We start from the raw sequence: 27,714 nt of genomic DNA on the forward strand, positions 1-27,714 counted from the left end.
AGTTGCAAACCACAAACAATTGGCAAACGCCAGCACAAATGACAAATGAGGCACCTTGCTCCTTGTAACCCGCAAACCGTTTTGGGGCAATAGCTGCAAACACATCTAAATGGCATGTTTCAGTGTACACATGTACAAGATGCTTGAAAGCTCTGTCACAGGAATTGTTACACCTACATTATTTTGCTCTCTGCCTAACACTTACATTCTCCAAACTAGAAATAAATCCATACAAAACAGTAACTGGAAACAGTTGCAACTGATATCTGATTCAGCAGATACTGATTTCTATCACAGAGTTGGAAGTGTAACCTTCTGCAATCCTAACCCATGTTACAAAAAGGAGAAAGAAAAAAGGGGGGCAATTTCCTACTTTCATTTATGTATTTATTTATTCCTATTCTTTTATTGCAACAACATTTTACAAAATAAAATTAATTAAAATCCTTTGACTCACTGCCATGAGTCACCACCTCACAGCGGGCAAATCATTGCCCAGACAGCTTACAGTCTATCACAGAGACCAGGAGGAGGACTTACCCCAAGCCGAAGGGTGCTGTGAGCTACATGGTATCAGGTAGTGTTCACTACCAAAACGCTTTTAGAGCTGGCAGACTGACCAGACCCTCAATCCTGACCTTAATTCCCGATTTTAATCCCTGACACACTAGTCTTTGGTGGCCTTCCTTACCCTGCTCCAGTTTTGCTTCTCGCCTGTCCCAAACTCTCACTGGTGGAGCTATTTCCTTCAGCCTGAACTTCTGCCTTGTCCTGTAGCTGTTACATGGAATTTGTCCAACATCAAGAACATTCACCTTTGACCATGGCCCTTTTCTTTTTTCTTAGACTACATCCCTTATGATCTCTTCAGTTCTTGATCTTTGTTCACTTTCACCCTGATTTGCACAAATTCATCCCAGACCTGGCTGCCCATTTCCTGATCACAACAGCTATTTAGCATAGCAAATATGAGGCAGGAATTGACAGGTTAGGCAGCTGACCCATGGCAGCGACTCAGCCTCAAAAATAGAGTTAAAAAAATCCAGTTTCTGGGCCAACACTCAGCCAATCAGCCTCAAACATGTCTTTAAAATACTCTCCCTTTCTCCCTCATAGCCTCAGTGTACTGCTCAGCTGCCAGGAAGGTTATTCTAACAGTCACAATAAAGCAAAATGAATGTGGCTGGGATTTTCATTTTTCAATTACAAAGCTGAGGCGTAAGAGAGAATTCTACCTTTAATTAAAAGAAATAAAGTACGTAACACAGAAAAATAACACCAGTATTGGCTGCTTACTCCCAAAAAGTATTTGGTACCTCAAATAGTCTGCTATTTCATTCTACATTTCTAAAGTTTTAAAATGAAAGTATTTGTTAGATGCTGACTACTAAAAAAGCTGGAATAGCAACCTGATATATATATATATTTAAAGAAAATAAAGACCCATCATTTTACGAAATTAAAACAGCCTCAATACACTAATTATATGACTTGTAACTGAAACATTGTTCTGATGTTTATCTTAGCCTCTGCATGGGTAGTTTTCCCTTGCTGTTAATCTCATTAGCAGTAAAATGGACTAAGGCTTTAAATTCCTTTGTTCTATTTTTTTGTATGTTTAATTGTAGAGTTACTTCATACTGGTGACATTTTGCATTTGACCAGTTTCTTATTTCTTAAATAACGTAAGTTATGCAGCAACGAAACTCTATCTTCCTTACAAACTAAATCTGCTTCCAGACAGATCAGTTTGTGCAAGGTTTATACCTTGTAAACAGACATAATAAATTTGCATTTTGTTATGCTCTGTGAAATAACAGAATCAGTTCTAAATACCTTTTTTCTTTCATTGTCCATGGATGTCCATGTTCATTTTATTTATGAAACCTTTTCATGCAAATTAAATAAGGGGAAAATAATTACAAAGGATAAGGCAAAAATAGCAGTATTCCTCTTATATTTGTTTGTATCAGATAGTGTGAAAAAGGAAATGGATGAAACAGTGGGGAAAACTAATATTCAAAGCAAGTATTAGAATCTGCTTCAAAATAGTAAAATCTAACACTTACGCTAATCCTTAATGTAGAGTTAATAATAAAATCACCAAATTACTCATTTTGTCTTATGGCTTCTGTTTAAAGTTCCAGGTCTTGCAAAGACAGAGAGGTAATAAAATTAACCAGTCTTTCTGGAAGCGCCTTGTCATTACACTCTTCTTGTTTGTCTTGTCTTCAGCACATCACATTTCTTTAGTCTGACCCTCCTGCTTGCAATGTTCCAAGTCACAGTCATTCTTCTGTCTTAGAGAGACTGTCAACACATATTCTAATAAACCAGAGTAGAGGCTGTTGAATGACATCAGGCAGTCCCTCTCTCCCTGAGGCTAAATATGCTGCCTTCACAACAGTCATGGGGCCTACTCGCTGATGCAGCAACAACTGGGTTTCCCACATAGCAATAGAGCACTACTGTTATGTTATCTAGAGTCTCCTTTCCAAACTGCCTTTTTAATTTACTTAGTTGAGAATGTTAAACATGAAATAAAACGTGCACTTCAATTTTCAAACATCACAGCAGCTTCTAGTCTGAAGAAAGTATTATGAGTATTGTTTTTAGGACTCCACTCCCATTTGACACAGATTCACTGCATTATAATGATCACACCATTTCATCTGGCTGTTCCACATTGTATTCAATGACTAATCACAGATTTCTTGGAGCTGTTGAACAATCCCTCTTACTTAATTCACAGGTAATGCATATTTTAAATAAATATATTCAGGATATTATTTTATCTATCATAGATTTGCTAAATTAAGTTATCAATCTCTTTTCTTCCTCTAAACTTTAAGAGAAAAAGTGTCAAGTTACAGAAGATATTCTTACAGCAATGATATGAGGTACTTTGGATCTTGGCTTTTAGCCATTTGTGCTAGTGACTTCAAAATTGGCTGTGGGTCTATCACATGGAGAAGTTCCAAGTCAGATATCTCAGCAACCTTTTATACCAGAGTACTATATAGTTCTAAATCACCTTTCATTCTAACAGACTGCACATTTTAGCCACTTGTGACTAAACACGCTAGCAGCTAGCTGACCACCTAATATGCTAGTTTTCCTTTACGCAGCATGTGCATATGCCCTTTTTTTCTCCAAGTGCAGCCATTAGCAACATTTTATTTCTTGCTTCTTTATCCATTCCTTAGCATCCTAGTCTCTTCCCCAGGTCTGGTTCTGAGCAAAGTTTACAGTTATGCCTTTTTCCCAAAGGCACACTAAGTTCTAACAGCTGGAATAGCAGCTCACATGTTACATGTCACTCATGACACATGTAAAGCTTCTCCTTAATACTAACAATGACCAGACATGCTGTTGCACACTGTTGTGTAGGTGTTAAGCAAAAACCTCTCTGAAAAATGTGATCTCTATTCTGTAGCCAGCTGTCCTTTCCATCAGTATTCAACCTAGGCCAGGATCTAGGGAGTCTGTCACCAGTCAGGCAGCCTCAACTCTGGGGAAGTTAAAACTGAAAAAACATACTTGTCTATCTGCATTTTGCTGGCACAATATAAACAGCTTATCTGAATATAATATGACCCAATACCACTGCATCTCCACAGGAAACTGCAGCCCAGAACACAAATGCTTTTGAAAGGGTCATGGTCCCTCAAAGAAGTGAGCAGAGGTCAAATTCTGCTTTTCTATACAGGTTATAGTTACCACTGATTTCATAAGGTGTATGCAAAAAGTATATGAAAAACTTTGGCAAAGTTAGCTCTGAGTCTCCCAAGGCTTAAAGCCATTTTAAAATGGTTGGGTTTTTCCAATGCAATATTAATTGTCTTTCAGAAAATGACAAACAAGAAGCCCTGATCCTATGGTAGAGTTCTGCAATCTGTATCAGAACACCAGCTCTAATACACCAAAGAATCTGAAATTAAACTCTTGTTAACAAGAAGCATATTGTGGTCATCCTGTCCATCAACAAGCCCTTTAATCTTACAAGTTTATTAAAATGCCACAGAGAGATGAGATGAAAACAGATCTAGTGCTAATAGGTAAGACTCACGGCAGGCTCTTTCATCTGTTCCATCAGTGCAGTCCTTTACTCGATCGCACCAGTATGCACTTGGGATACACTGTCCATTTGAACATGTGAACTGCTGACTTGAGCATGTCCTTCCCGCTGCAAGAAACAGGCACTCCATCAGTCTTTTCCACCAACCAAGAATTTTTACGCAGAAAAATATCTTCCATCTTTCTCTTTAACTACTTCATCCTTCTGACAAACATTAGCGTAAGACTTTCTCCCCCTAGTACCTTTGTGTACTCAAGGAGATTGAAGAACACTTGACAAGCACACAGCAGATGACATAGCTCTATGAGGTCTTCTGTAGCCTGCAAGGTCACTGCTTTTCTTGACTGAAGGGGTTGACCTCTAAGTTAAAATTTACCTCCCTATAATTGTTCTGCTCAAAAGATTAAATTATTAATTCTTACCATTTTCAAGTTTTCTCTATTATTTTGTTTAGTGGGTCAAAATCTTGTCAGTAACTGGAAGTTAATGGGTCAACTAGAATGCTACAATGTAAACACAGCAGAGCTGGAGGTAAGACACTGCTTTCTAATACAGCCAGGACCTCAAGAGTCAGGAATATTTTACTTTCATAACCAACAGAGGATCAAGGATGATTATGTCTTGTCTCATGACAGCTGCGTCAGTGAAAAGGAGCCACATAAAACTCCAGTTCCACTTTCATTCCACTACAGCTAAATTGAACTCTGTTATTCTTAGGCAAATTAATTGGATCTGTGAAGATATAGCTGAAGGGCAAAATTATTGCTAACTTTCCCTCCCTTCTGCCACCTGCACATTTGCTTCTTTCAAACTCATGCTATATCTCAACATCACTCCAGTCTATACACTGGCATCTGGTGTGCTGCTTTACAGGGGCTCTCTATTCCTTCTTCTGTCAGCCGTGTTCCCAAAGTAAGATCAGCTACTGGTGCTGATGACTAGTGTCATGAGGAAAAACAAGAGCAAGACAGTGAAGTAAACTAAAATTGTTTTAATTCTGCATGTGTGACTTCCAGAGCTGTCAGCCATTTTTCTCAGGAAAAAAAATTACCATTTCAAGAAGGAAAAGCTCCTCAGGATTCCCAAGCCCAGAGGTAAAAAGTCCCTTTAGAAGAATAAGGACAAATACCAGAAGATGGCTCAAAAACAGCAGCAGCAGCAGCACAGTGCCACTGTATAGTTACCAACACTCATGATTAACCAGTGCATGGTGACCAGTACAGTGATCCAATTCAAAAGTCAACTCCAAGCTGTTGCTCATTTTACATTTTGTATCTACGTATTCCTTAGTTAAAACATAACCAGCAGTTGTGCTGACACCTTCTGAGAGGAAGAGAGGAACAAAAGTCAGTTAACCTTAGTTCCAATTTTTTCCATCCTCAGTGGGAACAAGTATCAAGACATAAAAGCACTAACCAAGTCCACGAGCAAAACCCTTCCAAAACTTTAACCTATGAATCTCCCAAGAATCAAGCGGGTTAGTGAGTAGTTCCAGAGTTGTTCAGTTTAAAGAAGTTATTCAAAAATTATACATAGAATCAAAAGGAAAATAAATTAATCTTATCCTCATCACTTAAAGTAACTTCTAACACTAGAAGTAGCAGGAAATTGGTTCTTCAGAACACTACACTTGTTCTTCCTGTCTTATGCAATAACACAGACGATGTAATTTGATGCAATAATCATCTCCGTTCACTGTTCATCACTTCAGCACGTACTTAACTGTATGTAGCCCTTGAACTGCTTAGTCACAAAATTCAAGAGTAACATATTTTATTATCAATGTTTATCTTATTGTCGATATTGAAAAAAGACAAAGACTATGGCTATTGGCAGTTAGGCTGCTAAATGATTTCTTTGCTCTAAAGTATGCAGAGAACATTAAACACTTTAGTTGAAAACAGCAATTTAAACATGATAATACACTGTTTAGCATATTAAAGTGAAATACTAATAGGAACTATGTCTTGAGTTTAAGCTGTCCAAACGATAACGAAAGAGTAGACTTTCACCCCATACCAAGACTTTTAGTATTACTCCTATGAGAATAGGAGAAAGAACAGCTGTGGTCATTTTAAGTAATAATGTCATTAAATAGCATCACTGAAGATGGTACAAGAATCTTTAGCAATATTTATTCCAACTGACTGATAATTCCTCCCTTTTTATACATCAGAATTTCAAAATTTTTCTCAGAAGAAATGAACTTTTTAATATATATATAAAATTGTGAGATGTCACTGTGAATTTTGTTATGCAGTGAAGAAAGCAGCTTTTTCTGTGACTGAGACAGTATTTGGACATCAGAGTACTACGTATATTTCACCATTTTTGGAACTAGTAAATTTTGTATCGACTATAAAACTAATATGCACTGTATCTTTTTCTCCTTTTTTTCCCTCTTTTTAATTAACTGAAACATCAGTAATTTTCAGATTTCAAGACCTGGAGATGACATTTTGGACACATTTTCTGTATTTTACCTACTTCAGATGATCTCATTTCTAGAAACTACTTTAGAGAGACTCTTCTGGTAAAAGCTGTACTTAGAGCAGGTTTGTTCCTGTGTGTTCTCAATATGCTGCTATGTGAATTACCTTATTTCAGAAAGATGCTACAACATAAATACTTACGACATTGTTGATGCTCATCTGAGCCATCTTCACAGTCCTCCTCATCATCACAAACCCATGACTGGGGGATACATTCACCATCAGTCTGACACTGAAACTGATTTCCCTCACAGGTAGGTTGTGCTAGCATAAGTAATGAAAAAACCTGTCATTTCACAGACATCTGGGAAAGCACTTTTAAAGAAAACAATTAAATAAGGGAAAAGACTTAAGGTTAAGACTGTAACTTCCACCAAATACATGAAGCATTTGACAAACCAAAGAAAATGTACAGAGCAGTGAGGGGAAAGTGAACCAACAGAAGGATGCTCAAAGGCAAAATTCAGTTTAGTGAATTCCTGCATGTGAACCTTCCGGTTTGTATCCTCCCCTGGAGACATAGGCTACTCTAGAAGGCAGGTCACAGCAAAAGCTTAATGCTCTGAATCACCCTCTGGCAGAGCCTCTGGGTTTTTTTCATTTATATATGGAGTCACACTATAGCTTCCCAAGTCTCACAGGGGTCTGCTCAATTGCTCTCACTCCGCCTCAGCTGCTCCATCCCTAGTAGGAAGGTGATCATTCAGCACTAGCTCATGACTCTTCTATGTGAATTCATGAGGCAAAAGTGAGGGTCAGGTCAGGACAATCTGAATGTTGTCCCACCTCCACTCTGTACTTTTCAAGTAGACAAAGAACAGGGAGCCATTAGAAAGAAAGATCAAAATAAATTTTTAAAACTGTGTTACAGGTTACTCCATCCCTAGTTAATACTCCTGGGATAGAATCACTAGCATAACACAGTCCACTAGGACTTAGTAAAAAGATTAACCATCTTTTTTCTCAAGATCATGTTTTTACAGTACTGCAAAGTCAACTAGAAACACTTTGTGCTCATGAGATGATATGCAAGCACAACTACCAATGAAAACAAAAGCATCAAGGGAGAAAATTAAATCACTTTGAAGATTTAGAGTTTAGAAGTACAAAATTACATTAGAGGTAAAGTAATCAAAGAGATAAAATTGATCACATACTACAGACGACCATAAACTTCATGTATACTTTTTTCAATTCCTGTTTTTAAGAACCAAAAAATAATCTTGTTAGATGATTTTAACTTTAAGCCAGTTTTAAACAGTTTAAAACTATCTTCCTAGACACTTACATGCCCTACTACATACAGCACATTAACACATCGTTTTGAAAAGCACAATTAACTGGAAAAAACTGAAAAGTTTAATTTTCATCTTCCTAATTCATCACAGGTATGAAAATGAGAACAACTCAACTTCATGCTTATAACATGAAAAATATATTAAGTGTTGGGAAGGTTTTTGTCTTTCACAAAATCAACATGAATTTTACCCACACCTTGTTCGAAGTTCTTTCCAGTTGCAGTTCAGAACTAAGTTGAAATAGCACACTATAGGACAACACCATTTTGTTTTGCCAATTCAAGGCATCCTTCATCCAGAACTACACTGGGTTTTGGAGCTAGCTGAACTGCTAAGCAACAAATCAGACTGCCAAGCTATGTGAATGACCTCCAATTATTATATGGGTCAAGCAGTAAAGAAACAATACAGCATGAAAAGAACCAACATAAATCAGTCTTTCTCACTCCTCATCAGCTGAGGGGCAAAAACTGGCCTAAATCAGTAAGTGGGCTGATAACTGCACCAGCCCACAAGACCTCAAAGAACATTAGAACCAACAAGGTACAATACAGGTGAGTTCCTGAAAACAGACTGTGGAAGGAATTTCTTCATTTTCACAACTTTTTAACATTCTGCTTGAGAGAATCTTTGGGCATGGATATTACAGCCCATCTGAATGCAATTGTCTTTGAGCTGCTGGCACCGAAGATAACACAACCAACTCTATCTAGACAACTAACCAAGACTCTACTTAAAGTACAGTAGGTACAGCTTGTTTTCTAGTGCCTGAAAGATCCAAAGATTTGGAGCTCAAGTGATGCTGGTGGGTAGCTGTATGTACATCCAACATTCAGGATTACCACAGTAATAGAATACAATATATTTCTACACCTACTTGGAACATTAGTCATCAAATGAAATGTCACTGTTGGGCACTCAGATTTTTAAGATAAGGCTAAGTCATGTTAGAGGTTGAGCATTATTGATTTTCTGACTACCTAAGCCAATGGACTCAAGAAATATGATTCTTAAGTAGATTCTCCAGTCATCTCAAGACAATTAGGAGTTTTCTCCCCCTCCAATATTCATTCTTGTACCACAGGTACAGTTGAGCACACTGGGATCTCACTGTTTCTTATATTACAAAGAAGTTGTGGTATAGTTGTTTCACTTACGACAGCCAGCTTCATCTGTATCATCTGAGCAGTCTCTAGCCCCATCACACCTCCAATCTGCAGGAATACAGCGGCCATTTCCACAGCGAAACTGCCCCCGCTCACATCCTGCAGGGTAAAGCAGAGCAACAAGCAGGTTAGCAGTACCAGCATAAAAACAGACAGTGGAGTGCATTCCTGTCAGACAACCGTAATCTATCCAGCCCCCTAAAGCATGGAACAGAGAGAAAATAATGTTATAATAATACAAAAATATAAAGTATATATAAAGTATATATAAGTATATATATAAAAAAGATCTCTATGCACCCAGTCAACCAAAAAAAGAACAGAACCAGCTCCAAATCTTACAGGATTTGTCCCAACTAAATTGTTAGAAAATTTCCATAATTTTAATATTTGTAAATTATACAAACACACACAAAAATAAAAATAATCCAAACAAGTGTCAGAGGAGCACCTACACTACAGAAACCTATTTAGCAGGAATGTATCAATTTAAAATTCAGAAGCAGTATAGGCTTAAATCAAGGTATGGTATAATTTTCTACATTATTTCTAAGGTCTAAACATTAGTCCTCCCCAGACTCTCTGAGGATTAAAAAAAAAAAAATAATAATCCCTTTAGCTGACGTGGAAATCTTTTTCCAGGAGTGACTGCTTAAACATATAGAAAGACCTCAGTTTTGTTTTGTTTAATAATGCCCTAATATTTAAAATCTTTCCTCTGAAGTACAGGAAAGTATGTCTTCAGTCAACATTTGAATAGCAAATAATTTAAAAAGAAATTAAGCTTCCAGACAGTTATGGCTGATCAAAAGCTATCCTGCTGTCATTCCCTCCTGCTTGACCTACTAAGGATTAAGACCTGATAAAGAAGCATTCATTCCCAGGTGTAAATGCAGCTGGATCAGGCCTTTATTAAGAGTCGACTAATGAAATCTCCAGTCCCATAGGAAAGAGAAAATGCACTGTTTATGGCCTTTCGTTGTTACTACAGCCTCATAAAAAGGGAGTGAACAGTTTTTATAGGTCCCCAAAACAATGAGCTATAACATAATTAGGTTCAACAGAGCTCTGTTTCATGTTAATCTGTTGTCAGCACCTCAGAGAAGGGAACACTGAAAAAACCTGAGGTAGTAGCAAAATCCAACTCTGAAGAAAAAAAATCCTGTTTCCTGATTTAATTAATAGCCATACAATAAAACTACTTCTTTCAATTATTCTGAGTAATTTGTCCAGAGAAGATAACCTCAGTATACATAAAGCACAACCACCTACTTTTTGAATTCAAGATGACATAAATAACACGATACCCTAACTTTCATGTAAAACCAGGCATATCAACACTGTCACATAAACACAGTTAAGTGATGTATTCCTAAGGGATATAGGCAAGCTACTTTATGCAAGGAATGTTCAAATCTGATTGTCTGGTAGTGACATCCTGATTTATAATGTATCCTGCAAATGGTCAAAAATTTCACTTGGATAAATGGTGGTACGGAGTGGTACAGGAGTATGTTCACCCAAATACCTTCTATAGACTAATGCATGATGGTGGTTGGTGGTGCAGGTCTGGGGTTGGTGGTGCAGGTCTCTTATCAACTACCTTTAAAACACAACAACCTCCCTTGCAAAAATGCCCTGAAGGAATGTACAAGTTCACTCTGGAATCCCAGGCCCTCTCACTGAATTTTGCCCTACAAAGCAACATTTCTATATGAGATTAGCAGTTAAAGCTCTAATAAACACACATAAACCACCATTTATCAATTGGAATTACTATGCAAAGCAAATACTACATTTACTTGTATATTTAGTATATTAATGCTATTCAAAACCACTGGAATATTCACAGCCACTTACATAAAAAGAAGTTACAATACAGAATGAAATCTGCATCCACATGATTAGAATTCCTAATTAAACAGATGCTCATAAACAAGCAATATGAGCAATTTGAATATTATTTCTACATAATAACTAGCAAAAAAAATCCAAGCACTATGTACAACACTGCTATTTTGCCTATCTGGTATTAAGTTACTACAGTTAAACATACCCTTATAGTAATAAAATGAGGAAATAACACCAATAAGCTTTTTAGAAAGCATTATAAGCATAGCAGACTTTGTACGGTATGAGAAATGGTAATTGAATGTTAACAGAAAATCTGCAAATCACACAGTTCTCCTACCCCCTGTAATACTTTGCTGAATTATAAAGTTGCTCACATCTACATACAGTAAATGTTGTATCAATGTCCATTTATACAATTCTTCAGCAGACTCATTATAATTCATGTAATTATGGCATTAGGCTTTTCAAATGTTATCTTTCACACTTACTTACAACTGAAGGCAAAGAGCCCTGAAACAACTACCAAAAATACAAAAGACTATTTCGCTTATCATTGTTTTGTATTATCTTTAGAACAAATAAAATTACATAGCAGATGATGTTAATTCATTAAAAAGACGATCTCTGAAAATTAGTACTAGGGAAGAAGTAAAAGCAACCTGCAGTACCAAGGGCACATCTCACCCATGATTCTAAAAAGCTTGTGTTTCAACTGCAAACAAAAACAATTCTAACTTTGATAAAGAAGAAAGTAATCAGGGGAAAAATGCATGATTACAAAATCACTGCAACAAATATCCAGAAAAATATCCAGAATTAAAAAATAACTATGTCAGCAATAAACAGGTTTGTTACTATAAACAACTACACAGACCATTTTCTCATAACTTAACTCTATATATTCTGCTAAAACCAAGTAGTGGAAACTTAGGATATTTGAAGAATTGTGATTTAGTTACTATGATTTTAGTTATGCATTTTAAACAGTGTTAATTAAATTAAAAATGTTACAGGCATTACACATGCTGACTAGTAACTGATCCACAGAGGAAGCAAAAGGACTATTTCCATTGGCATATGCTTTGCAATGTGAGCCTGCAGCACCTGGGTTTCGGCAACAGCAGGGACTGTCAGAAGACAAGAGGTATCCACTTGTTTGTTGCCATTATCTGAAGCCTCAATTCACTGAAGGATAGTCATTAGAAATTTTCTGGAAGGTTTTGCTTTCAGTAAGTGATTTAATTTTTTAATGGCAAGACAGCTCATGAATCAGTCAGATATTGCCAAAATTAATACTAATGAACTAACTTCCATAGAAATTCTGATTTACCCTGACAGATGCTGATAAAACCAGACACCTCTTTCAGGCAAACAGAATCCTGTTAGCGGGATTCCTGGAGCAAATAAGCACTGAGTTTAAAAACAAGCAGTAAAACAGTTAGTCTTCACTGACATGCTTAAGATTTGCTAATAGAAAAGAATCTAGGTGACTTTTGAAAGTTCAAAATTCAGAAATTATTGATTTTTTTATGTTGCTCTAGTTTTACTATAATTCCATTTTAGTCTTTTGGCTTTGATTAAAGCACTAAAATACAGACAAAACAAATGCATGGCAGACCTTATGAATCACACCACAACATATATGAAGAAGAATCTCTGGGCATTAACAAAAATAATTATGAAAGATAAAGATCTGTTTCAATGCTCAATGTTCAGGAAAACACCAAGGAAAAAACAAATACATGATATCATCTTCAATATAATCCAATCCAGTACTGGAAAATGCAAACCAAAGATCAGACGCATCACTGGAAAAATATAGCCCAAAACACTATTTATAAACTTCTTGCTGTGCTTACTGTCTTTAGGCTTTATGCTAACTTTGTCACTAAATTTCTGTGGTTCCCTGTGTCTAGGTTTATAAAAGACTCCTGAGTGGATGTTTAAGATTCACAGTTTACTCCGATAAAAACAAGGTGGCTAATATTACTGGCTCTGGGTAAGCTACTTGCTCAAAGATTATGCCTGATAGTCATTTTCCACTGAAATAAAGCAACATAATATTGATTTTGTCAGAGCAAAGATTGAACAGAACACTAACCATATGAAATACATTTATTTTTAATAAATTAAAAGCAAAAGAAAAGGTATCTCTTACCAAAGGAAATATACAGGCACTATTCAGTACAATTATCTTATGTTCTGCAAGACAAGTTCTGCACAACAGGTGCTGCCTGTGTAAGAATGAAGTATCCAAGCTAAACCACTGCAAAAGGCAAATCCCACTGCCACTGAAGGATGGTAGCCAACATTCACACCACTAATGAATACTAATGAATGTTACCCAAAGTCACATTAAGTCATATGGAACTTCAGCAGAAGAGAGAGATGTTAATAGCTCCAGGCATTTCACAGCACAATGTGAAACTTAAAGCTTAAATTCAATCCTCTTGTATTAAAAGCAGAACATCATGTTTGGCTTATAATGGAAACCAGTAGTGCCTTACTCTACCAGTCCGCATTACTTTAGACTCACTTCAGTTCCTCTCTGAACAGATCTAGTCTTTTGTAGTTCTTTTCATACATCTTCTACCTGCCCATTCAACCTTGAAGTCCCTCATACTTTTAACTTTGGCTACAAATCTTTTGAGTTACATTTGTCATCCCCAGATTACGGGCACCATGACTGCCTATTCTGACCTTACAGAATACTCCAAACCCCCTCATTCATTTTTTCTTTCTTGTGCTCACAATACCTTTGAGAATTGCTAACACCTCTTTAACAGTTCAGCTTGAATGAAAGATTTAAAGTAATGAAAAATGTATTAAGCCCAGGGTAGATTGTACCACTCTCAAACTGTCCACTCAAAAATGAAATTTATGCTGCTGCAATTACTTTACACTTCGGGAAACCTCTCTCTCAACAGATTTTTTGTGTTTAAAAAACTAACACTCTTCAAGGCAATATTTTTTCAGCTGAACAGTTCCACCTTTAATACATCTGCAGTTTTTCCAGAAATAAATGAAAAATAACTGTACATTACCAGCTTCTTCCACATAACTTTAACAACAAAAAATAATTCACAAGCTCTCTTTTTCCACCTTTCTGCCTTCCAACAAAGGGTACTATTCCTTGTCCCGTTCAGCCCTCAAACAGAACAGCCCACTCCAGTGGCCTTGCAGTTAGAAGAATCCTTCCATACACTTTGATGTCAGATTTTTGCCTAGCTTAATTACATGTCAAACACCCTAAGGCTGTGGAATGCTCAGGGAGGGCAAGCTGAACCTCTGGAAATGCCACCTCTGTTTCCCCACACTAATGAAGAAAGAAGTAAAAATCGTAATTCAATAAAAACCTTTTCTTATTATTGTAAAATGCCCTGTGATACTGAAAAGTAGTATTCTGTTAGCTAGTATAATAGGCAAATGGACAAAGATTATTTAAACTATAAAGAAAAATAGAGTCTGATAAACTTATGCTAATTTCATATACTTCGAGGTATTTAACTTTCAATCTTTCTACATTCTGCAGACTCCATTAGATTTAATGCAAACTATACAGATTAATAAACCACAGCCCACACAAGCATTTATAGGTATTATAGAAAGCAGTGCAAGATTTATCTTCAGTCTACAAGACCTTGCAAAACAGAATGTCTTTTGTACCTAGATGTCTCTAAAACAGATTATATTAGAGAAATAATTAACTGGCAATATCAACCAAAAGATAGTCCAAATGTGAGACTGCATCCACTTCACATGATTGCAAGATCTCTGTATACAGATTGATAGGTGGACAGGAGACTAGCCAAGGGACAATCTGAAGCAGAAGAGCTTCAGTGCCAGAGAGAAAGACCTACAATATTAATAGGGAGGTATGGCATTTTTATTACTGACTCATCATCTAATCACATATTATAATAAGATTATTAGTAGTAGTAAAATAGCATCTACAGAATCAGTAGTTGATCAAGAACTCCACGCCTTGCACCATACACAACAAAAAGAAGGGTAATACCCTGGACAGTTTGCAGCATAAAGATGACAGGCACTTGAACTCACCTGGAGGTCCACAAGCAAAGACCAAATGGCACTGTTCTTCACTGATGCACACTTAGATGCTGCTGTTTCTCCAGTATGACTCCAAGAAGTCACAGTAGAGGCACACTCAGGTTTGCCGGTATATTTGTTAGGCAGCACAAGAAACAAGGCACGTGCATCTTGATCCTTCCTGTGGAGGGGCCCTCAACTTTCTACCAATTGGTGTTGGAAGGATTCCTAGCCAGTGACTTCATCTCTAACTCTGGTGTGTTTAACAGTGATCAATGCACTACTCTTCACAAAAATTGCCTACTCTATATTTGAGTCCATTTATTCTTCTGAATGCCAACATCATGTGATGCATGTGCAGAAGTACTTCATTTATTTGATTGTTTTATTATGCACTCTCTATCCCCCAAACAAAGACACAGACATTTTAGAAAACCTTCTGGTACACAAATCATACAGATTATTTCAGATTATTTTATAGAGGGATGTGGAAATGATAAAGAACTGAACTTGAAGCAACACATCTGGTTCTCCACTGACACTAACTGGACTAGGAGATTGGGTTCTAAAGTCCCAGTTGCACAGCTTCCTCAAAAAAATAGCAGAAACACATTGATGACTATAATAAAATAGTGTTTGCTCCACCAAACAGCAGAAAATCATACATCTAGCCCCTCTTCCTAAAATCCACTCACATGTAGAAAGTTACAGGTTACTGGATTATAAATAGAACTGATATTAGGAGGGCAAGAGGAATGAAAACAGAAGAGAAACTTATATTTAATCTTTGCTTATTTGTCTCTGTCTGTAAACCTACCTGGATATGCAGAGTCTATTTCCATCTCAGGTGAATGAGCTAGCTACACCATACCCACAGGAGAAGAAATTTTGAGTAAACCACATCCTGATTCCAGGATGATGGGTATCAGAAGCTGTAATAAATGGATCTTGCTTATCACAGTAGAACGCAATACCTACATTTAAAATTTTTACTCTCCGATTTTTTATTAAAAAGCACCTTAAAATTCAAGAACAAAAGTGAAAATTTTGTCTTTCAGTATGGACTTAGAAATACCACATTTCAGTGCAGCAACAGCAGATTTTTATGGTTTCCCTTTCAAAACCATTTGTCAAGTAGTAAAAAAAAATAAATTTTGGAGTCAGTAAAATCTACATTATATTCTGTGCTTTCTGTCTGCATGTTCTTGTACATACAGACACCTGTCAACTAAAATCATTGTTAAAACTAAAGAATCAAATCTCATTTTAATAATGCTCACATACAAAATCTTTTAAAATAATATTTTAAATTAGCATATTCTATGTTAAACTATTTGTTTTCAGTTATAAAAAGACTATAGGTTCATTTCTGCTAAGCCTTAACATAAATCCAGGAATTAAAGAAATTCAGGATTTTAATCTACTGAAACTAAGCAGAAAAGCTTTCCTACAAAGAAAAAAGGGTTCAAGTCTCCTGCAGACATCAAGTTCAAAGGAATGACACTGTAAATGCCTCCTAGCAACGTTAAAGATATTCATAATCCTCGTCTTCTCTACCTTCTTTTAGCTTTATTAATTGAAAAAGCAACAAATGCAAACAACCTGGTAAAAATAAAAATAGATTATAAATTCATTGAAAAAGCAACAAATGCAAACAACCTGGTAAAAATAAAAATAGATTATAAATTCATTTTTAACAAATTATTCTTTTTTTTTTCAAGTATAAGCCTGAACTAGTAATAAAGAGAACAAGCTCCTAATTTTCTGACAAACTACACATGGACCTTTTAGAAAAAACTTTCCGTTTTAAATTATTTTTTTCTTAAAGCTCTGGTATTGATAACAAAGTAACTATGGTTTCTATACTATCACTTTAAAACCAGCCATTATGGAAAAAGTAAACAAAATTAAAGTATACAATATCGTAATTTTTTTCACACTGATCCTAAATGTAGAAAGATATAAACTTCTTAAATTTAATAACATGACAGTTTATTTATCATGCATGCTCACAAACAGCACATATCCATACTACATATGTTTACCATCACATGGTACTATAAGCAAATTAGTCAAAATTAAGTTCCTTTGTAATCTTGCTTTAACTCACACACTTTAAAAAAGCAACAAGCAAACTCTTACTATCTTCTCAGTCCTATAACAAGGCAGGAATAAGAACTAATCCTAATTCTAATAGACAAGAGGTGATACACGTAATTCCAATAGACAGGTGATGATACTCCTTTCTACTGATAAAGTAAATATTCCTTATATTGAACAGACCAGGTTCCTCCTTCCGTTTAAGTCACAGCCAAATTTCTTCTACTTCAGTGATAACTGAGAATCAGCCATTAATTTTGGTTGGACACTTTCTTTAACCCCAACTGTATATCAAATATTTTTCCAAGGTGAGACTAATAAAATCTATTTGTGTACTTTCTTAGAGAATTTATTAAAGTTATTATCTGCATGGCCAAATTAAAGAGAACCAGTATTTGCAGTACTGAAAGACTAGCCTTCACAATTTAAAAAATGTATTTCAGACACATGACATGTAAAGAACATATTCTACACTAAAATGGATAAGCTCAACCAGTAGTCTCAACATTGGGTGTCTTAATCCACACAAGTCAACTGTGATTGTGTTAGCTGGGTTAGTGAAGCAAGCACTGTGGATCTCTAGGGAAGCATATATGCCTGAGCTCTCCTAAAACCCAGAAGCTTCTTTTTCGTGAATGGCACATTAAATATGCAAAAATCTGTTCTAATTGACCAAATGACATAAAGAGGAAGAACAAGCAAACACAGTAGAAACCCCCAGTTACCCAGAGAAGGAAGCATCCCAAGCATCTTCCTAAGAATGAACCTTGCTATTGGCCCCAAGGCTGCTGTAGAATATCAATCCGGTAACAGAGTGAGTGGGAAAATATGAGCAAATGAGGAAAATCTGCAAGACTAGGAAGTATTTACAACTACACTGGGGCCGGGGCTGCTTAAACAACTTAAAGAGAGCAGTACATACCACTGAGAAAGTCCAACAGATACAGTACCAGATGATAAAACAACCTTCTCAGGAAACTATTCTCATTTTCAGATCTGTGCTGTTTTTTAAATAAATTTTCCAACTATGTGCTATTTGTTCTCAAAACTAGACCCCATGCTGAGATGGTGAGCTGCATTCATTTCAGTCATGCTTTCCCAAAAACTGATGAGTCATTGTAGCACTTGGAATCAGCCTCAGTAAGAGCCTTCCATTCCAGTTGGTGCCAGTGATATCACATAATTTTTTTATATTTCTTTTATGTATTATTGCTAAATTGAAAATTGTTATGCAATATATAATACTGTCAAATCATAAACCTACTGGAATACTATATCACAAGTTATTAAACGAAAAATGAAACACGTCATGCAATAAATTAACACTTTCCCTTACAGATAATAAACATGGTAAGCACATAAAGCGAAATCTGTTTCTCCCTTCCCACCTCAGAACCCACATCTATAACAAAATTCTTCACTAATTGAGTAGCACCATCATTAACTAGTGGGACTCCAGATAGAAAAAAACAATTTAAGCTGTGTCCTAGAGCTTCACAGTCATCATTTTGCTACTTCATTTTTAAATGTGATATATTTTCTTTATAGTTTTCAGTTTAAAAATAAAAAATAATAAAAAAAAACCCTTTCACCCAAATAGTAATACTAGTGAGCATGTCAAATTAAAGAGGCAAAGTGGTTGAATTCATCAGAAGAGAATAAATACAGGAAATATCATCTCCCACTGAAACATTACCCTTTCTATCAGCCCTAACAGAAGTATTTTACTTAGATCTCTCCGAACCAGGCAAACTCTACTACTGTCAGATTTACTAACCCATTTTGGTTTTTTAATTATGTTTGATTCTGCTGCTACTTCCCTTCATTGGTGGCTGCCAGACATAATATTTTAAGTAATTCCTTAAATTACATTAGCTAGCTACTCAAAGCAGCATTCCAGGCACAGAGGTAAGTAGCAGGGAAGAAGGGTCTCCAGCTCTAGCTTGTGTAGCTGGATAAACCCTACACTTGCTGCATCCTTGGAAACACAAGAGCATATAAGTATTGCATGCTATGTATTTTAACCCAGAAGCAAGCACACAAACCCACAGGAAAGGCACACATTGTCTCCCAAGTTTCACAGTGGTAGCACACAACATATAAATAATATTGCCCACAGAACTGTTGGCATTTGCCTACAGACTTGCAACCTTTAAATCTTAATCCCTTCATCATACCAATAGTTTCCATCAGTCTTTCAAAATGCATGCTAGGAATAAGGTTGCAGCCACACCTGGCATATTGCAGGCCACAAAATCAGCATCTCTGTACCCTGTGTTTAATGAAAGATATTTTCCCTTAATGGGGTGATAGTTTGGGTCTGTGTCTCTCTCTACTACCTTATGAAATTTCTTAGGACTTAAATCTCTGAGAATTCTTGACCCCTAATAGAAAAAGTTAAATAAACCAACAAGCTTAAAAGTATTGGACATACAAAAAAAAAAAAAAACCGCCACCACCCCCCCCAAAAAAACAACCCACAATTGCTAAAGTGTCTTTTCTTTAAGAAAGCAAACAAAAACCAGGGAGAAATGGTTTCTGTTACCTAATAGGTGATGAAGTCTTAGTATGGATAAACCAATTGATCAAGGTTTGAGCTTTTACCTCACTTGTAATTAATTTAAATTTGCTACTCATTTTATTGAATTTAACTATTATTCTTTTAGTTTCTTTTTTCCTCAAACAAATCCAAGAAACACCCAAATTTCTAAAGGATTTAAAGTTCAGCTTTAAAGTTTTATTATTTTTTGTATTTTCACTCTAAGATAACCATTTCATAATGCATTCTGTGGTAGGCTTAATAAAGTTTAAAACTGCAAAACTACTAAAAGCTGGTAATGACGATTTAACAGTGGAAATGCAAAAATCCTGTTATGTTTTTTCAATTGCCTACAGTTGCAACACAAATTCCATGACAGGATTTCACTTCTGCAAGTGCCAAAGGAGCCTGATTTTCATCGTTGTCTTTACCCAGGCTGAGCTCCCAGTGAAGGAGATGGCCAGCCTGCCTGAGCAAAAAGACAGGCCACAACTGAGCTGTGTCTGAGGCTCTACTCGTATTTCCTATTGGTTTAACCAACAGAAATTTGTCAAGGCTGAGATTAACAACTGCAGTAGATGCAGTTTAATTACTCCACTAAAAACCTTTCATGTACTGCAAAGGTAAAAAAAGGAATTTTAGTACTTTGCTACATTCACAGAATACTAGGAACAAAAATTCATTTTCAGTGAGGTTTCAAGGTACGTTCTGTGGCTGACCATACAGAAAAATAAAAACTGCAAAGCTAAGAAAAACAGCTTGTATCTTCATACCAAAGACACCACAAACTTTGGTCATTCATTTCAGACACAAACAGGAGCTTATTTGTTTCACATGAAATGGTTTAAAAAACCTATTAGACCTCTCAGTAGTATAAGTTATTTTTATTAACACAGCTAGAAGGCCAACAAAAACTGCAGCAGCATTCCATGTGCTTGGTTATTGTCCAACTCATTTATTGCATTGCAGGTTGAGAACAGCCCTACAATCCTGCTCAAAAGTGAACACGTGAGCAGTCCCATTCAAGTCAAGCCATCTGTTTACACTAGACAACTTTACAAAAGGGTTTCCTGCAGCGCTAACACTGGTACTCTGTTACACAGCCCTGATGGGACCACTCATGTAACTAGCATGCTAGCCAAGCATTTCCTGTATGTTCTTAGCAGAAGCATTGAGCAGTGGTTGCATGGCCAGCTCAGCCAACCCCCTGACTGACCATAGGAACAAAGGTGTCTCTTTTCTCTCCCTTTTTCTGCCTCCTCTCCTCCTCCCACTTGATGCCAAGGTTCACTTTCTTTTCCAGACTCTGGTAACTACCAGACCTTTCTGCATGCTGCTGAAAATCACTACGCCACCAGGAACCACCTAATACCCTAAGCCTGGTTTAATTTTCCTCCAGGTTTCTAAGTGAAAGCAGCTCACAGAGAGACCCTATGAGCAGTGGTGCTAGCACAAAGCAAGTAGCAAGAACTAGAAGGCTGGCAGCAACGTGGGAGTGGAGCACTGGGAGAGAGAGGGAAGGAGAGCGGGGCCTCCTGCTTCCAGCAGCAGTGAACTGTTCACTTGGCTCATCACTTGTGAAACTGTACCCTTACATCACAAGGTATGACAAGGGCTTGATCAGATCTAAATAGTGTCTCCCACTGGTGTTTAATAATGTGCTTCTGGGCAAATCCTGGGGAGGATTATTGATACATGTATGTACTCTAGTTCTGCAGGCCCCATACTTCCTCAAACTAACTGAACTCTGGTATATTTATCTGAATTGATAATGTGCACAATGGCTTCTGAAGATAAAAACCATTACTTAGATTCTAAATATATCAGTGAATGTGTTAGCTCCTGGGATATCTTGTGGACTATGCCTTTTATCATTTTTTTTTAAGAGATGCCACAGAACACACTAAAACCCCCATCCTTCCTGCTCCACAAAAGCATGAGCCTGCAATCCCCATCAAAGGGAGACCCGATTGGAATAGACCTCCATTCTTCCACTCAACTCAGCAGGGTGTAGTATCATGACCTGCTTGCACAAGAAAATAATTGGGTAGACACATTGCTGCTGTAAACAGTGCCCTTTTACTGAAGATCTGGCTTCTTGATTATAAAACAAAGGCAACTTATTCATGTTAAAAGCACAAAATAGAACAGGTCATAAAAATAGAACAATTTCAGTCAACTCTTATATGTCATTTCATTAATCCAAAACAAAATTTGTAACAGTGATCCTTAGATCTCTAATCCACTTTAAGCATTGCAAAACAAAGAAAACATTAAAAGCCTTGAAACCAATAGTAAAAGCTTATGGAATCCGCTAAAGGCTATCCATTCCATTAAATATTTCTATGCTTACTTGTAACACTTCATTTTCTTTAACTGTTCCAAAAGTGTGCGGAGTTAAGGAAGCAAAAAGCAGTTAATAAAATTAACATTATCATAATGAAGTAGACTTCAAAATGGATCTCAATAATAAGCTATTAAGAGATGTTTACTCTTCACTGAATCCTATTCTATCTCTCTTAGATCACTACAAATCAGGGATAATTTCTTTGAAATTAATGGAGTTACACTGAGTTGACTCAGAAAAAAAACCCTTGTTGTTCCTTCATCTAGAAACAGCTCAAGGTATCTTTAAGAGTAAAGTATAATTATTACAATTATATAAAGCAGCACTTCAGTTTTAAGTAATTTGTAAAACAGCTCTGTCCTGTATTTGCCACATTCAAATGTAAAATATTAAAAAGAAGCTGACAAATTATCTGATTATCATCACTAATTAGCCATAGTAGAATAAAAACATCACCTTCTCTTTAAATAGATGTCAACCTGTAGATCATTAGTTAGAAGAGACCTTTAATGTTTTTCAACAGTGACAACTTCTGTAAAGTGTAATTTGCTTTGAAACATCCGAAGTGCTATATGGTTCCAGCACTTTTTAAGCAGAGTTCTAAAACAGGAGAAACAATTATAAACTCTTGCTTTAAAAAGTGATAGCACAGTGTGATTCAAAGTTCCGTATTTGTCTCTGTGAAGAGTTTTCACAAGTTCTCACATCTAAAAATAAGTATTGTAGGAAAGCTGAACAGAATTTGGTCCAATATTCATAAAGATAAAATTAGCTACCTCTACAGTGTGCCTGTTTACTGCTCAATTAAAAATAAAAAGTATTCATGTAAAAAGAAAAATCTTGACAGAAGAACCTCAAGTTCAGTGCTAAATAATGAGAAGTTAAAAAACGCTATTAGGCTTTGATCTGGCAATAACCTAACAGTGGAAGAAGGCATCTAGAGGGGGAAAGGCCCCAAACAGTGTGATTGATTTCACATCAATCCAGGAAGCCCAAAAGGAAAAGAATTAAAAGGCTTTAATGAAATTGCATTCTACCTTTCCCCCAAAAGAATCTTTGCTCATTTCCTGCAAAACACATGGAAAGTAAATCTGGATTAAAGTAGGATTTCATTGCTCAAATTTCCAATCAGCTCAATTTATGAAAGAAGGTTTTGGTTTGTCTTAAAGGGAAGTAGAAGCATCACATACATCACACATTTATTTTAGCTGAAATCTCCTTAGATTTCTGTTTGTCTGTCTCTGTTTGTCTTGACTCTTGTAGCTTAATTATTTACTGTAATTCTAGCATTTGGCATAGAACCTAAATCTAACCAGGTGTCATCCAATTACTACTTTCAATTTTTAACTAAAATTCTGGGATTTGTCCCATTCCTCACTTTAGCTGCTTACTTTGCAAATTCCTGATATGCTTTGCTGAACAGAATACAGAAAAAAAAAAAAAAAAGAGTAAATTATTAAGAAAATTCAAGAGATGTACTTAAAAGGTCTACTCATTAAAAAGAACCATAAAAAAATAAGACTGTCAGTGCACAGAAATACCACTCATTAAATAAATGTGAGAACATCATAATGTGTTTCACTGATAGGTACTTCTAAACTGTCAGCCTTCAGGCAATAAATTAGTTCAGAGCCAGGCAGATGGACACTCAATGGGATTTTTTCCTCCTAATTTTGTGTGAGTACATCTCCAAGAGAAACCAAAAAATTATACTAGTGCAGGATTATGAACACTGCAGCCCATAGGTCATGCACAATACCTATTAAATTGTATATCAGGATTGCATAGGTATATGCATTTTCTTTGCCATCCTTTCTCCCTTCTCATTACTCCCAAATTCTCAGTCCCCAAGGAAAGTCTCACTCAAGGTCTTCAAACACTAGGTCTTGGCAGGGGCGTAATCTTACAGACAGGCTTCTCTGTCATTTAAATGTGCACAGTGCTGTACAAGGGAGTATGAATACTGACTCTGGCCTGTCGCCTACAGCAACACCACTACACATCATCCTACAGATAGATTAAATAGATTTGAGTGAAGGCAATGCCTAAAAACTACTGAATTATTAATTTTGAGATTGAACTATTACAGTGTTTGACGGAAAAGCACATTTCCCCTTGCCATTCTGGAAAGAGCTTCTGTAGCTCTTCTCTACTTGGTCTTATTGTACCTATTCAATTACTGGCCTCACTTCATGCACATGTTCATTGTGATTTCTGAGATATATCACACCATATAGATTCATTGTTAGAATAGCCTTCATTCTCAGGCTAATAGAGACCTTATAATGGTAACAAATTTTAGTCACGTTGGCCAGGGATACATTTCAGCTGATGATTTATCATTGCAGAGATTTAAGAAGTAAATCAAATTTGATACATTAACTTTTATATCAGAGCAAAGTTTCTGTACAAATCACGTTTTGCCAAGAAGCATGCAGAATAATCAGCTTCCCTATAAAAAAGTATTTAAAATTAAGTCTTCTAACCTTGAAAACAACAACAGAAACCTTAAAAAAAAAGGCAGTAAACTATGATTTATTGAAAAGAGGAGCAAAAAATACTAGAAGTCAACCTAGCTGTGTTGATCTGGCCTCTTAACTCAGTATAGAATCCAAAATTCAAAAAAATTAGCATATATGTGGAGAGAAAGACCATTAATGGAGATACTTGCATTTCCACCTGCATTTCCAGAATTTGAAAGTTTACACAAATATTATGAATATCAGCATAGAAAATACACAGCCTGGCTAAGCAATCATTCATATGAATCAGTCATCTTTGATTCCATACACGAAGTGTGCTAAGGAAATAAAAATATCCTCAGAAGTATCCACCAGAAAAATGGGAGAGGCAAACAGCAATTTAAACGTTGAAAACTACACAATACAGTGAAATCCTGGCCTTTACATAGCAATTTGGTACTTTGCAATAAATTGCAGCACAGTCAGAATTTCAGAGTGAGTACATGCAAGTCTGAGAAAAGATGGCACTGGCATTGTTTTGTAACTTGCACTAGTTTAACAGAATTGGTGACAAAAATCAATACCAATGTCATTTATTAAATATTTCATACTATTTTAATACATTAAATTTATTTTCTGGAAGATTTAAATCATCTCTGTTGGAAGTAGGTCATCAGGACACAAGGGATACCAAAAAGCAATGAAGGAAATTTAAGTGATTTGAAATATGTAGGTTACAGAAATATTAACTACTATATATTTGTGAAGAAAGTTCTCAATACTTTTTGTCTAGAAAGAAGGGTGTTGTTTTTTTTTTTACAAAGAAAAACATATTTCTCTGAATTATGTATATATGATCTTATATAAATGAATTATTTTATAAAGAAGCTAAGCTAACAGTTCCTTTGGTGCTAAATCATTAAAAAAAAAATTCAAACACTCTCAGGAACTAAATCCTCATTCAAAACAGTACAGCGGGCCTTCCATGTTATATAAGGTGAGCCTGATAACAGATACGATGTGGAATATTGCAGGAGTATTTAGATCTAGTATGCTTTGCAGTAATGTTAAAGAACTCATTGTTCAAATGTGAAGTTGCCCTAGTGATCTCATTTGACCTCTTGCAAAACTGCTGAGAGTACAACATCCATCCAGTGTGTCTACTTTGTGACTATGAGCGTGAAGCACTTTGAGATTTCTCAAAACAAACATTAAGGTTAATCCCGTGATGCTCCTTCTTCACACTACCTTCACTTAGGTAGTTTTTTAGATTCCAGCTGCAGTTTTTTCTAATAAAAGCCCACAGGCAACCAGTTTTGCAGAGTAAAGGCTGTAGAACCAGGCCCTATACTACTGGCAATGACAAGAGGCGGTATTTTTATTCAGTTTATAAGTGGTCTAACTCCAGTAAATCCAGAATTAGATAAATCAAGGAAGAATCCTGATACTCTCATTTGAGCAAGTGCTCAGGTGCAGCTACTTCTAGAAACATCTAGCTTATACGGGGGAGCACTCAGATATTGCCACCAAAACCTTCAAAACCATCACGGAAGCACCTTTGAAAATACTGAGGATTAGACAAGATAGTATGATTTTCACCATTTTCCTTCTGAGCCTTGGAACTACTTTCATGATTCTTGTAATATTTTTTTTAAATGAGTCTGACATGATCTCAACATTCAGGGAGCTGGAACTTAGAGATACCAAATATTTCACAATAATATTCACAGTGTGGCCAAGATTGCTATCCAGAGATTTTACTAGTATCAGTTACCTGTTAACTAAAACTGCACTGTTTCATTTGCAGTTATTCTACTCTGAAGGGGGTGGGGGGCAGATTGTGACACCACAGTAAAAACCTTCTGTACTTCCACTGCCTATGGAGGCTAGTTCAAACCTTCCCTCTGCTTATCCTGTCATGTCGTTTACCAGGCACATCTTGAACAGTCCAAAGCGGCTGTAGAGCAAAGAAATAAACTTTCAGATCAACACTGCAGCTTCCATTCTACCCAATGTAAAATAATAGTACATAGGATTATGCCCAGTGTGACCTCCTTGGCTAGAGCTTTTGCAGGTCTCCTGCAGCACATTAGCTATCTCCTACTTCCCTGCTCGGGAGTGGGAGCTAACAGCAGTTGCTTACTTGATTCTGTCTAAGGAGCTTAAACTAAGAGTTGAGCAAAGAAAGCAGATTAACAATTTGAATGCACATGTAATACACAGACACACACAACCAAGCAGGACTGCCAGGTCACTACATGGGGCCGACGGAATGCACTTCAGCCACTCTTGCTCCAACAAGACAAGCTTCGTTTTCATTGCAATTAAACCGCGAAGAGAGGGAGAGAGGAAGAGATGGGCTGCAGGCACAGGCTGGGAAGAAGACTTCAGACACAGCTACTTCCATCCCTAGCAGCCAGATTAGTACCAGAGGAGCGGCACTCAGCCTGCTCTGCCCGTCACATGCTCCCAGATGTCGCCTAGCAACAGCAAAGCTCAGAGAAAAAGTTCTCCCTCTCTCAACTTCAAATCTGCGTCTGAGACCGACTGAGGGGAGCTTATTGTGCTCCAGACTAAGCATCTGTTTCTTTCTTATAGCCTTCTGTAAATGACTGCATATACCACACGTACGCAAGCCTCACCATGCATAAACCACTCCCCCCGCCCCCCGCGCCAACAGGCACAACCTGTCTACATGCAAGTGCCACAGCCTGTGCACTTCTCATCAAAAACAACTCTAGGTACAATTTTAGTGGTCACCAAACCTGCTCTTGGAATGCAGGTGAACTCTGCTCTGCAAAACCACCCACACTTCAGTAGCAAGAAAGGCACAAAGATTGCAAGGAAAAAAAATGAAAAAACTCTGGAGTGATTTTTTTTTTTTAACCTTATCCAAAGCCAGTAAGCTGTACTCGCTATAGGAAAAGCTGCCTACTTGCATGTCTGCAAAACTGAGTTTAGACTGTGGAGTTGTAAAGTCTGACCTGTCCCTTCAAATTTAGCAACATTTATGTGTTACTGTCTTGTACAACCATAAAAAAAGTTTGTATAAACCAGAAAAACAACCAGAAAAAGACATCCTGGGATAATTTAAAACTAAGATGAAGTGAAGTTAGAGCCGGTGGTGTTTGTAGTGGGTTTTAAGGCGCTACTTCCTTTTCCACAACAGAAATTGACTCCAACAAATGACTCCTGAAAAGAGTCAACTGTCTCCCCTAACTATTAGAAAGAACTTCTCGAATAGCCTCCCGTTAACCCTCTACTTTCCTGCACTTTTGTCTTTTTCTCATAGAAGTCCCCAGGACAGGGATGTGCTCCTTGCCGTGCA

At 36.7% G+C, this 27,714-nt stretch overlaps 1 protein-coding gene across 6 annotated transcripts in view; it reads right to left on the reverse strand.

The window, feature by feature from the left end:
• The window catches only part of LRP2 (LDL receptor related protein 2), a 128,040-nt gene that overhangs the window by 99,983 nt on the left and 343 nt on the right, over positions 1–27,714 (reverse strand). For all 6 annotated transcript variants that reach the window (XM_037398860.1, XM_037398857.1, XM_037398863.1 and 3 more), the window contains exons 2-4: positions 9,026–9,133; positions 6,712–6,834; positions 4,070–4,186 (exon numbers count right to left, since the gene is read on the reverse strand). In XM_037398860.1, the coding sequence (XP_037254757.1) occupies positions 4,070–4,186; positions 6,712–6,834; positions 9,026–9,133 (348 nt within the window). The remainder of the gene's footprint in view (positions 1–4,069; positions 4,187–6,711; positions 6,835–9,025; positions 9,134–27,714) is intronic.

Source organism: Falco rusticolus, chromosome 8 (genome assembly GCF_015220075.1).
Source record: "Falco rusticolus isolate bFalRus1 chromosome 8, bFalRus1.pri, whole genome shotgun sequence".
Taxonomy (NCBI): Eukaryota; Metazoa; Chordata; class Aves; order Falconiformes; family Falconidae; genus Falco; species Falco rusticolus.